This window comes from Tursiops truncatus, chromosome 13 (assembly GCF_011762595.2).
Source record: "Tursiops truncatus isolate mTurTru1 chromosome 13, mTurTru1.mat.Y, whole genome shotgun sequence".
Classification (NCBI taxonomy): domain Eukaryota; kingdom Metazoa; phylum Chordata; class Mammalia; order Artiodactyla; family Delphinidae; genus Tursiops; species Tursiops truncatus.
Genome location: NC_047046.1, coordinates 7,535,213 through 7,547,848, shown reverse-complemented (window position 1 = coordinate 7,547,848; position 12,636 = coordinate 7,535,213). Strand labels below are relative to the sequence as shown.

The window sequence follows — 12,636 nt, the reverse complement described above, 5'->3', positions numbered from 1 at the left end:
CCTCAAACATATTATATTGTAAATCAACTATACCTCAATAAAAAAGAAAATCAACCTACTAGACCATCCACCTGGGTAAGGTTGGGACCCATGCCCAGGACCTAACCCCCTGGGAAAAAGAGGGACAAGCCACCTCTAGCTTCTGTAGTGGGGGGCAGCCTCCATCCACAAAGGCTCACCCAGAACTAGGAAGGGTATTCAGATGCTGGGCGGCCAAAATGACTGCACACGTGGGAGCGAGAGAAGACATTCGGGCAGCCTCCTGGATTTCTGACCTAAGAGCTCACCAAGCACATTGGTAGATGCATTCCAACTCTGCTCCAGGTCACTGGGTCATGACCGGACTTCTGTGTTTAATCATTCATTGTTGGAAGAGCCTGCGTTACACCGTCTCACCTCTGAACACATCTGTCTCTTGAAGCACTTTATATCTACTATCTCTTTGTTTCTATATGGCCTCAAGTGGCCCAACTTTTAGGCAAGCCAGTGGCTGCATGCATGGATATACAACTTGCTAGTCTATTAGTATTTGAGCTGGTGACCATTTTTAGAGCTGTAATTACAGGCAAGAAAAAGTAGGCAGAGAAGCAAATTGGAGTATTTGATTTATCAAAGAAAATTTTTTTAATGGCTCCCCAGTCTATCTGAAATTCATCATCAGGCCCACATTGTGGGGGAGACGTTCCCTACGATAATTCGGGATCCCGTTGGGCTCCACCAGTGGCGTGCTGGTATATATTTACCCGTCCTCTCTGGGTGGGGGAGGGACAGGAGGGTCCTGAGAGCACTCCCACAGGGCTGATTTACAACTCTCCACATCCTGATGACTGTGGAGTGGGGAGCACCGGTCCAGAGACACAGTCAGGAGAGCGGGGCTCTGGCCAGAACTCTGCTAACTGGCTGTGTGACCGGATGGTAGCGTCCCTTTTTTTTTTTTTAATATTTTATTTATTTATTTATTTATTTATGTATGTATGTAGGCTGCACTGGGTCTTAGTTGCAGCACGTGGTTCTTCGTTGCGGCATGTGGCATCTTTGTTGCGGCGTGCAGACTTCTTAGTTGTGGCACGCATGCGGGATCTAGTTCCCTGAACAAGGATCGAACCTGGGCCCCCTGCATTGGGAGCACAGAGTCTTACCCACTGGGCCACCAGGGAAGTCCCAGGAGCATCCTTTTCTGTGAAAGGAGGGAGGCTTCAGCCTCTGCAGCTCATCCCTTCTGTTCCTGTCTCCGAGTAAGGGACTGTATTTCATTCTGTGGTTGGAGTGTTCCCTTCATAGTTTTCCCTCTTGGCTGGGCCTTGCTAACGACCTGCTCCCCAAACACCAAAGCACCTCTGTTTATGAAAACAGCGCTCGGTCACAAGTTGCTAGGCAAGGACCAAGGTGCCCAGAAGCGCCAGGGCCGGGCCTGCATTTTCCTCACAATCACCCATCTCCAACTCTGTTCCAGAGTTATCCTTCCCCTCCCCACACCTCCCACCCCATGGTGAATGAGCCTTCATCCTGGAGGAGGAGTGACGTAAGGGTTGAATTTACCAGCCTAGGAAGAGTAGTGTGACTTCAAACCCCAGTGTGGGGCATACTGATGCAAAGATCGTCCAGGTCTGTTATTTAACAAATGCTTTCTGGTATCTAGCAGTTACTGTGTGCCAAGTGCTGTTCTAAATTCTTGACAAATACTGTTTTGTTTTTTGTTATTGTTGTTGTCGGTGGTGGTTTTTTTTTCGGTACGCGGGCCCCTCACTGTCGTGGCTTCTCCCGCTGCGGAGCACAGGCTCCGGACACGCAGGCTCAGCGGCCACGGCTCACGGGCCCAGCCCCTCCGCGGCAGGTGGGATCTTTCCGGACCGGGGCACGAACCCGTGTCCCCTGCATTGGCAGGCGGACTCTCAACCACTGCGCCACCAGGGAAGCCCTGTTGTTGTTGTTTTTAATTGAAGTATAGTTGATTGACAATGTCGCGTTAGTTTCAGATGTACAGCAAAGTGATTCAGTTATACATATATATGTATTCTTTTTCAGATTCTTTTCCCTTATAGGTTATTACAAAATATTGAGTATAGTTCCCTGTGCTATACAGTAGGTACTTGTTGGTTATCTATTTTATATATAGTAGTGTGTATATGTTAATCCCAAACTCCTAATGTATCCCTCCCCCCACTTTCCCTGACAAATACTGTTTTTAATTCACATAACTCTGTGAGGCAGGTCTTATTTTCATCCCCATTTTACAGATGAGGCACAGTTAGGTCAAGACACAAGCCATGACTAAGTAACTCACCTCTGGAACCCCACGATCACTCCTTTAACGTGTCTAAGATTATCACAAACATTCAGAGAGAGCTTGACTTCCAGTCTCTGGTAACTAGTTATTCAGACCAACGCTCAAGCTGAAAGCAACTAAAAATGCTAGAACATATGCTAGAAAACATATTTTAAAAAATCCTAAAAGCCACCACATGCTGACAAGATAGCAAGGAATAGGTGAAACTGAAGGAAAAAGAGAACCCTGACAGCTAATCCAGCAAGGAAGCCACTCGAACCCTGTAGATATTTGCCAAGTCTGGCATATTTGAACTTCAGTGTGAATGGTTTTCTTGAGGCAAGAGGTCGGAAATCAAAGTCCAGGGTCCACACTGGGTGGGAGACGAGACCTTGCCCAGTGGTGTGCTGGTAAATGCTTATCACCAGCCCTTGGTGGGGTTGGGAAAGGGTCCCGATGTATTATAGCATTTGCCAATTTCCATAGCGTAAATGTTCCGCCGTGGCTGATTTAGAACTATTGATAGGAGGTCACTGAACAGAGTTGGGAAGCGCAGGCTTGGCAGTCAGCTGCAGCACATCACTGACCCCACCCTGGGTACAATAAGCAAATCAGTCTCACTCACTTAGGCAACCTATATTGGCATCACCTGGGGGTCCAGGGACCCACGAGCCCTGAACTTGGATGTTGGTCATCCTGCACTAGCAGTGCCCTCAGGAGTCCGGCAGAGCAAATGTAAAGCAACTCGAGAGGAAGGTAACTTCACTCTAGGCCTCAGATTATCCCTATAAATAAATTTTAAAATACAATGTCCAGCAAGGTCAAGGAGAACCAGACAGATCACAAAGAAATAGGACACCATGAGTAAGAACCAGCAGAAACAGACTCTCAGATACTTCAAATATCAGAATGATCAGACACAGACTATAAAACAAGTGTGCTTTGTTGAAAGAAAGAAGTGTAAAACTATCCACAGGGGACAGGAAACTATAAAAAGTGCCGTACTACATTTATAAAGAACATTTGTAGAGAGCCTTATAGTTTAATCGGAGATCAAACACACAAACACCTTCGGGGCCATGTGGTAACACAAATGAGTACAGTGACTGGGTGACACATTGGTGACCTAGTGAGCTCTATCTGAGGGGCACAGGGCTTCTCGGCTCCAGCTGACTGTTGCCGTGTGGCACGTGGGGCCCAGTTGGCAGGTCTTCTGCTATCTCTAGAGAAGCTGGATATTTGGATTTCTTTGTATGGTGGCAAAATACACATAATGTAAAACTGGCCACTGTAACAATTTTAAAGTGTGCGATTCGGCGACAGAAAGCACATTCACAATGTTGTGCAACCATCACCACTACCTACTTTCAGAACTTTTTTATCACCCCAAAAGGAAAACCTGTACCCATTTGAAGTCACTCCCCATTCCCCCCCCCCCCCCACAGGGAGCGGCTATTAAGATGTCATCGATATCATCGTACGTCTGTCTGGCTTTCTGTCTCTAGGGATTTGCCTAGTCTAGATAACTCATATAAGTGGAATCACACAATATGTGTCTTTTTGTGACTGGCTTCTTTTACTTAGGATGTTTTCAAAGTTCATCCATGCCGTGGCGTGTATCAGTACTTTATTCCTTTTTGATGGCTGAATAATATTCTATTGTATAGATATGCCCATTTGTCCATTCATCATTCAGTACTTGGAGTTTTTTTTTTTTTTTTACTTGGAGTTTTAAATATATGTTCCCATTTTTAATTCAAATATATGCTTTAAAAAGTTCTGTGTAACCTTAAGCATGTATCTGCTGGCCAGGTAAGTCAGAGGGCCAATGGTATGAGACTGCTGTCTTATGACCCACTGTTACATGTTTTCCCATATAATCCTCACATCAGGAACTTGGGGTTTGGGATGGTAAAAGGACATGCATAGGAAAAGGCCTGCAGTGCAGCTTCCACTCCGTATCGCCAGAAGCTTTTCTCCCCCAAACCAAAACCTCAGGGGAAAGGGCTTGGTTTTAGAATGAGCGGAAGACAAACATCTAGCTCATGGCTGTGTCCTTGAACTTCCCTGGGACTCAGTTTCCCTCCATGTAAAATGACTGATGTTGGGTTAGTTGATCTCCAAGGCACTGGGCTTGCTAACGGGGTCATTCTTTTTCCCCAGCATCCACCTGGGCACGAATTGGCTCTGGTCAAGATAATTTAGCTGCAGCTGAACATAAGGTTGAGGCCCCTGGCTTATCCTGGTAATTGCAGATTCGTGCGGAGCTGTCGTAAGGCACCACGGGGAAGAAACCAGTCCAGAAGTCCTCCTTGTCGCTGGCCAGTCCATTTTACCTGCCAGGGTCATTTGTGAGGTGGCAGCACCTGGGCTGAGCCTGGGACTTACATCAGGAGTGACTTAAACTCAACTCGTGGTTCTCGAACAGAAACCCCAGCGTGGGCTCCCTGACCTTATTTATGGCGAGGGCAACTTATCACTAGGAGGAAAGATCTAAGAGCCCCTGTTGAAATGCTGATAAATAATCATCGAGCTTTTACTGCGCCGAAAGCTCTTTCATAAGCAAGGTCGGATGTCTCTAGTGGTCACCCCAGGCACCTTTCCTCCCACCCTCGTTTGCCAAAAGGACGAAGGATAGGGAAGCGACGTCCTAGCTCGCGTATTTAAACCGGGCAGAGGGTCAGCAGAGGTCCGCGTTTCTCAACTCTTTCCAAGAGCGCCTCGCGTCCCGAATCGGCGCCTTCAACTCGCAGAAGTCGCGAGCCCCACAGGAAACTTCCATTACTGCAGACGCTGCCACACACCCGGGGCAGCGGATGGGCTGCCGCGCTGGCTCCCCAGGAATGCGCTCCCTCCACGGCCGGCCGCCCCGCCGGCCCGCCCTCTCCCGGGGAGCCCCCGGCACCTGCGGCCTCCGAGTAAGTGTCCGCGCGCACGTCCGCCGGCCCGCCTCCCCTCCGCGTGCCCGGAGCCGGGGGTCGCCGGGTACCCCTCGCCGCCTCCCCGTGGAGCGGGGGGTCGCGGGCGCCTCCCCCGGGTGGGCGGAGAGGCTCGCGGCGCTGCCCCGCGGCGGCAGCGGCGCCCGGAGGCCGCACTACCGGCGGCCGCGGCGGCGCTGCTCCCCCTGCTCGGTGCAGCTGCCGCCCGGCGCTTGCGCACTGGGCCCTGGGCGCGCGGCGGCACTAGGCTTTGTGTGTGTGTGTGTGTATGTGTGCGAGTGTGTGTGTGTGTCTGTGTGTGTGTGTGTGTGTCTGTGTGTGTGTCTCTGTGTGAGTGAGCGGGCGGGCGGGCGCGAGTGTGGCCGCCGCGGAGCGCGAGCAGGACCCGGCGGGCGCGCTCCCCCAGCCTCTCTCTCCCCGCCAGAACCATGTCGGGCAGGTCGGTTCGAGCCGAGACCAGGAGCCGGGCCAAAGATGATATCAAGAGGGTCATGGCGGCTATCGAGAAAGTGCGCAAATGGTAAGCGGAGGCGCCGGCTTGTTCTCTCGTTCGGTTGCAGGCTCGCGCCGCGGCCGCCCCGAACCCCGAGACCAGATACAAAAAGCCGGCGGGGCGCAGCGCCCCGGGCCGCCCGCGGGCCCAGGAGTTGGAGAGGGCGGGCGGCGCGCGAGCCGGGTCACCTGCGCGCTGCGGGGGCCGCGGCCGCTGCCCAGGTGCGCTCGCGCCTGTCGCCCACCTGGCGCGGCGGCGGCAGCCTGGAGGCGGCGGGCGCCCCGGGCCGGGCGGTGGAGCGGCGGGCAGTCCCCGGCGCGGCGCTCGGCTCCCGGGAGGGGGGCTCGGGGCCGGCCCCAGAAGCCATTTCGTTTTGTGCAAGTCACATGAAAGCGGCTTCCCGCGCGCCGGGGCCGCGATGCAGGCGGCAGAGGGGAGAGCGCGAGCTCCATTGTGCAGGCACCGAGCGGGCCGCCGCCGCCGTCTCCGTCTCCTACCCGCGCGCCCCGGGCGGCGCAGCGCCGGCCCCCGCGCCCTTGCCCGCGCCGGGCCTCCCTGTCTCCCTCCCTCCCTCCCTCCTCCCCGGCCGGCTGGCTGGCTGGCTCGCTCGCTCCCCGCCTCCCAGGCCCGGCGCCCTCGAGTCTGCGGAGTTTGCAGAGCGCGAGCCGTTTAAATTTAGCGCTTTGGGCTGCCTGGAGCGAGGGCTCTTGGCGAGGAAGAAAGATGGGGGCGAGCGCGAGGAGGAAACGCCGGCGGCGGCCGCGGGGCCCGGGGCTCCGGGCTCCCCCCTCCCGCCCCGCTGTGCCCGGACCCGGGCGCGGGGGTCTGGGCAAGCGAATGTTGGGGGCCAGACCCCGGTCCTGGGCCGCGTCTGTCTGTCCGAACCCGGCAGCTTGCGTTTGTTTTGCGGAGACAGCCGTTGTTTTTGTTCTCTGCGCGGGGGGCGAGGGGGACTCGGTGTCGGCCGTGCGGTTTCTCCAGCTCACGTGAGATTCCGTCCGGCGTGGCCTGGTTGTAATTAATACGACTGAACGTTTCCCCGGCCTCGTCCGGGTCTGTCTCGGAATCAGCCCGAGGGCCAGGCCCGAGGCGCGAGCCGATCGCCAGGTTGGGGCGGACTTGTTGAAAACTCCCAGCTCCCGGATTTCAACTTTATTATTTTTTTCCCACGGCCTCACCAGGGTCAGGGAGGGAGAGGAGCCGCAGCGCCGTTCGAGTGTCAGCGCCCGCGGGCTCATCCTGACCCTTTATTTAAAGCCTGCAAACCCCCGCAGGCCCCGTGGCAGGCTCTGTTTATGTTTAGGGGTGTCATTTCTTGAGTAACGCCTCGCCTCGGTCCCTCAAAACCACTGGGGGCTAGCCTCCAGTCTAGCCGTGTCACAAGTTAGCTGTCCTTTCTGAGTCAAACCCAACAAAAAAGGCAAGAGGAAAATCAATAAAGTCCACGTGCTCTCGGGCCTCCTATGGAAAGGGCTGTCTGCAGATGGCCGGATGCCCGGCCGAGGGCTGGGTTTGGCTCTAGTGGGACAAAGAATTTTCAGAACCGTGAGAAGGGAAGGCCTTCCAAAGTTGAGATCCAAGTCTTCCCTGCCGTGGGAGCTCCCCTGGTGCGCAGGGCGCCCCGTGCCCGGACTGGAGCCATTTAAAAATGGCAGAAACAGCTGCAGGCCAAAACGGCACACGGGAAAACAAGCCCACCACCCCCTCTCCTGCGGGATTCCCAGAGGGAAGGCTGGAGTGGTCCCCTGCCTGAACGCCTGTGCAAAGAAAGAGCTGTTGTCTGGGCCTGAGTCCCTTCTGTCAGCAGCCTGGAGGTGAGAAAGGGGTGGGGGCCAGCTGCCTTTCCGTGCTGCGGGAGGCTTGGCGGGGCCTTGCGCTCCAGGTTCCCGGCCTGGCGGAGGCTCCTGCACCCTGACAGCTGCTCTGCTGGGAGGGCAGATGGAGCTGTGTGGGGTTTTCCACCCTGCCGGCCCCAGAGCAGCCGGCCTGGTGGCCCTCAGTGTTGCTTAGCCCGCTGCCGGCGAGGCCTGTGTTTGGGGGGACGAGAGGAGAACGTGTCTCCCTTCCTTTTTTGTGTCTTGGGAAACTACGAGTCAAGTCCCCTAGAAGACCTCAGGCTTTGGGATCTCATGGCTGGGCTTCCAGTGTGACCTTGGGCTAAGCACATAACTTCTCTAACCACGACAAGAGGTTCCTGTGCTACCTTCTCCCCTTCTGGAATAGCATCATGTCTCGAAAAGCACTTATCCTGCACACAGGAGCAGTCATTAAATGCGGTCCTTACTGTGGGGTAGAAACTTGCATTTTGCTGATTTTTTTTTTCTTTCTTTTTCTTTTTCTCCTGCCCATTCTAAGTAAAAAAAAAGCCTTCGCCTTGTTTCCTGGGTTTCCCCAGCCCCGAGAAGCCAAATCTCACCCTCGCTGTGCCTTCAGAATGCGTCTTCCAGTCAGCCCTTGTGGTCTGGGGTTGTTTATTAACTGTGTGGCCACCAACCGTGCATTTCACCACTGGCTGGGACACTGGGTTGCCAGATTTAGCAAATAAAATTATGGGACACCCAGTTAAATTTGAATTTCAGATAAACAAAGAAATAATATTTTTAAATACTTCCTTTTTTTTTTTAGTGTAAGTATGTCCCATGCACTAATTGAGACATACTTACACTGAAAAAATTATTCGTCATTTATCTGAAATTCCAATTTAACTCTGCATCCTGTTTTGTTTTGTTTTGTTTATTTAAATCCAGAACGGAGGTGCCTGGCATACCACTTAGCCTGTAAGCCTAGGGTGGTATTTCTCCTCAGTCCCAGGGACCCCTAAAAATTCCCCCTTCTGCCAGCCCTACCCTTCCCCTGCCCTGGAAAAAGCCAGCAGCCAGCCGTGGCCACCCTGTCGGTAGCTGCCGGCCGTTTCTCCTCTCCTTTCTGTGTCCCAGCAAGGCAGGTTGGTGGAGTGAGAGGCAGCTAGAACAAGAAGGAAGAACGAAATGGTGGGCTCCTTTTGGGGAAGCTGGGGCAGGGTTAGGAGGCCCCGTGTGGGCGGAGAAAAGCAGGGCAGGGGGAGTCCCTGGGCGGGAGGCAAAGCCTTGAGCCTCGAAGTAGGCTTAGGCCTGGGACCCCTGGATCCGTGGTCTGAAGGGTCCCTCGGTGGCTTGTGAAGACAGAGAGGCCTGTTCCCCGAGACTTCCCGCCTGTCTCTGGGGGCGGGGGGAGGTTTGACTGTGCCTAAACCCTCACCTTGGTACTTCCAGGGGCACCCTTCTACCAGGCACAGGGCAGGTCAAGCGGGCCTGGGCCTAGTTAGGATGAGGCCAGCTGTAGCCAGGCCTCCTGCAGCATCAAGGACTAGCCCTGAGAAGTGGATCGGAAGTGAGGGGTTCGGAGCCCTCTTTGAGGGAGTCAGGTCACCCTGGCTGGCTAGCCCTTCCCTGGACCTGACCTTGGGGGAACATTAGAAATTGCCCTCGGTCTAGAGAATCTGGGGAGAAGGGTGCGCACAGTTTACACAGGAGCCTGTGTTGGGGAGGAGCGTTTGGGGCTCTATTCCTACAGCTGGGACCTCATTTGCTTCTTTTGTCCAGGAGCCCAAGCCTGGTGGGGAAGAGAGAGGCACTTAAGCCTGGCCTGGTTACCAGGGGCCAGCAAGGCAGGAGGGCTCAGGCCGTGCCCAGGGCAGCTTCGTGGCAAGGTTGGGCTGCGGCCTGGTGGTTGTGGTGAATCCGAGCCCAGTGCCTGCAGGTGGCGAGACCTGGGGGATCCGAGGGAGCCCCAGGGCCCCATCTGGAGAGAGTCAGTGCTCCTCGGGGCATGTGGGCCCCTCGTGGCCAGGACGTGTTTTTGAGAGTGGCCAGGAATCTGCATTTTAATGTGGGGTCTGGCTTCTTTTTTTTTTTTTTTAAGTCTGGTAATTGATTCAAATTTTTAAAAGTACCGTGCGGGCCAGACAAAACACGCCCGTTGGCTACTTGTTTGCCACTGCGGATGTAATTAAGTACAGCTTAATACCTTCCTTTGGGCTTGGGGGGCTGTGTGTTCTAGGGTGATGGATTTGGAGGTGGTAGTGGGAACTCTCAGCTGCTCTCTGGAGTCCCTGTGTCATTTCCCGAGGCGCTGCCAGGCCGCTGGCTTGATGACACACCCGGCGCTCCCTGGATGTGTCTCCGAAGTACCGGCTACTCACTCAGTGACTCGCCCCTGAGCTCTGGGGCCTGTGTCTCCCTGGGTGGCTGCTGGCCGGATATCAGGCTGAGGTCGGGTTCTCAATGTTCTTCCCTCTGTCCCATGGCCCCTCAATGCCCACACCTAGAAATGCAACTGGAGAACGGTTTCTAATCCCTGGGGTGAGTTGGGAACTCGGACCGAGGGAGGCACCAGAACCTAGCTGTGTTCAGGTCCGAACCTGCAGGGCCTGTAACCTCTCTGGGAAGCTACCTGCCACTTGATACATTCCTCTTGGCTCAGGTGTGGGCTGCGAAGCCCAGATCTGGCATACTTTCTGCCCTGAGAGGTGTCCTGTGTATTGCAAGTCAATTACTTTTTTTTTTTTTTTTTAACACAATCAAGCCTTGGATTTGCTGACCTACTGGGGCCCGGGCCAAAGAAGCCAGTTGAGGGGCTTGTGAGTAATGAGTGCCTTTGGCCATCTGCATGGGATTTGGGCGATTTGTCCAGCTTCTGTCACCGATGTGCTCTGTGGAGTCATTTCTTAGTAGTTTTTCATGGGAGACAGAATAGCAGGGGTCAGAGCCCGTGTCCAGTCCTGGTTCTGCCGTTGACTAGCTGTGTGACCGTGAGCTGCTGGTATAACTTCTCTGGGCCTCCCATTTCCCCATCTATAAAGTGGGGTGACAGTAGTCTCCCTCTCACAGGTCTGTTGGCAATTGTCGGGAGAGAGGGCATGTAAGTAAAGTGCTTGGCACGGAAGCCCTCAGCGCACAATGGCCATTAGGATTGTTGCTTTGTCACCAAGGTTGTTTCTTGGAATGTCTCTGTCCCTTCCAGGCACCTGCTGATTATTCAGCATGAAGGTGGGGAAAGACTTGGGGTCGTGAATCGTCCATCCTGCCTCTGAGAGGCTGGGGACAGGTGGGTGGTGACTTAGGTGCCTGACTTTGTTTAATTCTCTCAGGGCTAAACGGGGCAGGGATGGGGCAGGGGAGGTTACTCCAAAAAGCAGTGCGGCACGGAGCTTTGAACACCGGCTCTGGGGAGAATGACTCCACCTCCCCCTGCCTCAGTTTCTTTATCTGTCAGACAGGAAAGGTGACAGTTACTGCCACGAGAGGTTATGGGGTGATTAGAGTGTGTACAGCGCTTAGCACACAGAAGGCACTAGAAATGGTCACAGTAGAATAAGGAAAAGCCAGGCCCTCGCTTCCGCCAGCCGGGGGCTTTGGGACCCGCGCAGGCACAGTTTGGGGTATGGAAGTGTCCGTGGTTTGGCTCAGCTGGTTTTGAGTGTGCTTGGGCACCCGGAACCCCCAGTGGTGAAGGGGTGCCAGGTGGCGGTAACGTGTCCCACCAGCTTGGGAGGGCTACTTGCCCATGGAGGAGAGGACCCAAGGCCAAGGTCTTGGTGGGGAGGCTGGACGAGGCGCCCACAGCCACACGTAATTCTCGGCTCCGGTGGACCCCGTGTCGCTAACATTGCTGAGGGCTCCCGGCCGCTATGCCACCTACGGCAGGTGTACGTCTGACTGTCCCATCAGTCGTGGACTCCAGAGCCCAGCTCCCTGGTTGAAACCCCAGCTTTCCTTCTGAGGGGGGCTCTCCCTTAGCCGTGGTGTCCTCGGGCACGCGGCCTCTGGCTGTCACTCCTAGTGCTAGGGGCAGGAGGTGACAGGACCTGACTCGTAGGCTGCCAGAGGTCGAGGACCGAAGTTGGGAGGCTGGGGTGATATAGCTAGAGAAGGACGATGCTCGAAGCAGAGAGATAGGAGGAGAGAGTGGTAATTACCATCATCACCCTTAGTGGAAAGCAGTCACCCCTTTCCTTCTCATGGCTTGTGATTTGCTTCTCACCATCAACCTGCCTTTGGCAGCTGGGGGCCCCTGGGCACTGTGCCCCAGGAGTTTAGGATGCGGCTGGGGGTGGATCGGGGGCAGCTGTGCAGACGTTAGGAGCTGAGACCCTGGAACTGAAGCCTGTCTCCGAACCGACGTATAGGGTCTCGGGGCAGGCAACCTCCCGGCCGTGGCTGCCCGCAGACGGGGCTGTGCTTCCCTGTCGCAGCCCCTCGGTTTCAGCATCTGGGGACTGCCCTTGGGGCCGAGGCCACTGGGCATCCAGGTTCCCCCCTGCTCTCCATTCCCCGGGGCTGATCTAACTGGCGTTTGCCCGGAAGAGCCTGGGGTGGTTACTCATGCTGTCAGCTCCTGCTTCCCTTCCCACGACCTCGGAGGCAGGGTGCAGGGTGAAGGGGGCAGGGTGAGCCCCTGGGTGCCCTTGGGGAAGACCCTCCCACCCTCACGGAGGAAATGCCCTGTTGGTCTGAAGCCCTCTCTGCTGCCCAGAGGGTCTCGGGTGGCCCAGTTCGCCGGCTCTGGGGGGTGAAGGCTGGAGGAACCGGGGCTGATTCCCTCCATCCAGAGGAATCATCCCAGTGGCAGCCCCGCCCTCCCCTCCGGTCTCACGAGGCACTCTTCCAGGCACAGGAAGCAGTCGACATGCGACATGCTTTGTCTCACTCGCGGCAGCCTGGAGAGATTGACGACCCCATGTGGTCTAGCAGATGGGGAAACTGAGGCTCAGGCTGGCGAAGTGACTTGCCCAGGGGCCCGCAGCCAGCGAGCGGCAGAGCTAGGATTCAAGCCCTCGTCTGTGTGATCCGGAGATGTTCTCTCAGCCCTGCCTGGAGCTGTCACCGCGTCACAGCTGCTCCAAGGGAGTGCGGCCTGTGCCCCCTGCCGGCGTGAGCAAGGGCCTGCCCCCGAAGCCC

General features: G+C 55.5%; 1 protein-coding gene across 2 annotated transcripts in view; it reads left to right on the top strand.

Annotated features, from left to right (window-relative positions):
- The first annotated feature begins 4,405 nt into the window (after positions 1-4,405).
- BCL7A (BAF chromatin remodeling complex subunit BCL7A) overlaps positions 4,406-12,636 on the top strand; it is a 30,233-nt gene continuing 22,002 nt past the window's right edge. The window contains exons 1-2 of one of the 2 annotated variants that reach the window (XM_033836828.2): positions 4,406-5,184; positions 5,630-5,725. In XM_033836828.2, the coding sequence (XP_033692719.1) occupies positions 5,634-5,725 (92 nt within the window). In that variant the 5' untranslated portion in view covers positions 4,406-5,184; positions 5,630-5,633. Of the gene's footprint in view, positions 5,185-5,410; positions 5,726-12,636 lie in introns of those variants that run through there. The other variant, XM_033836829.2, reaches the window with a different exon arrangement.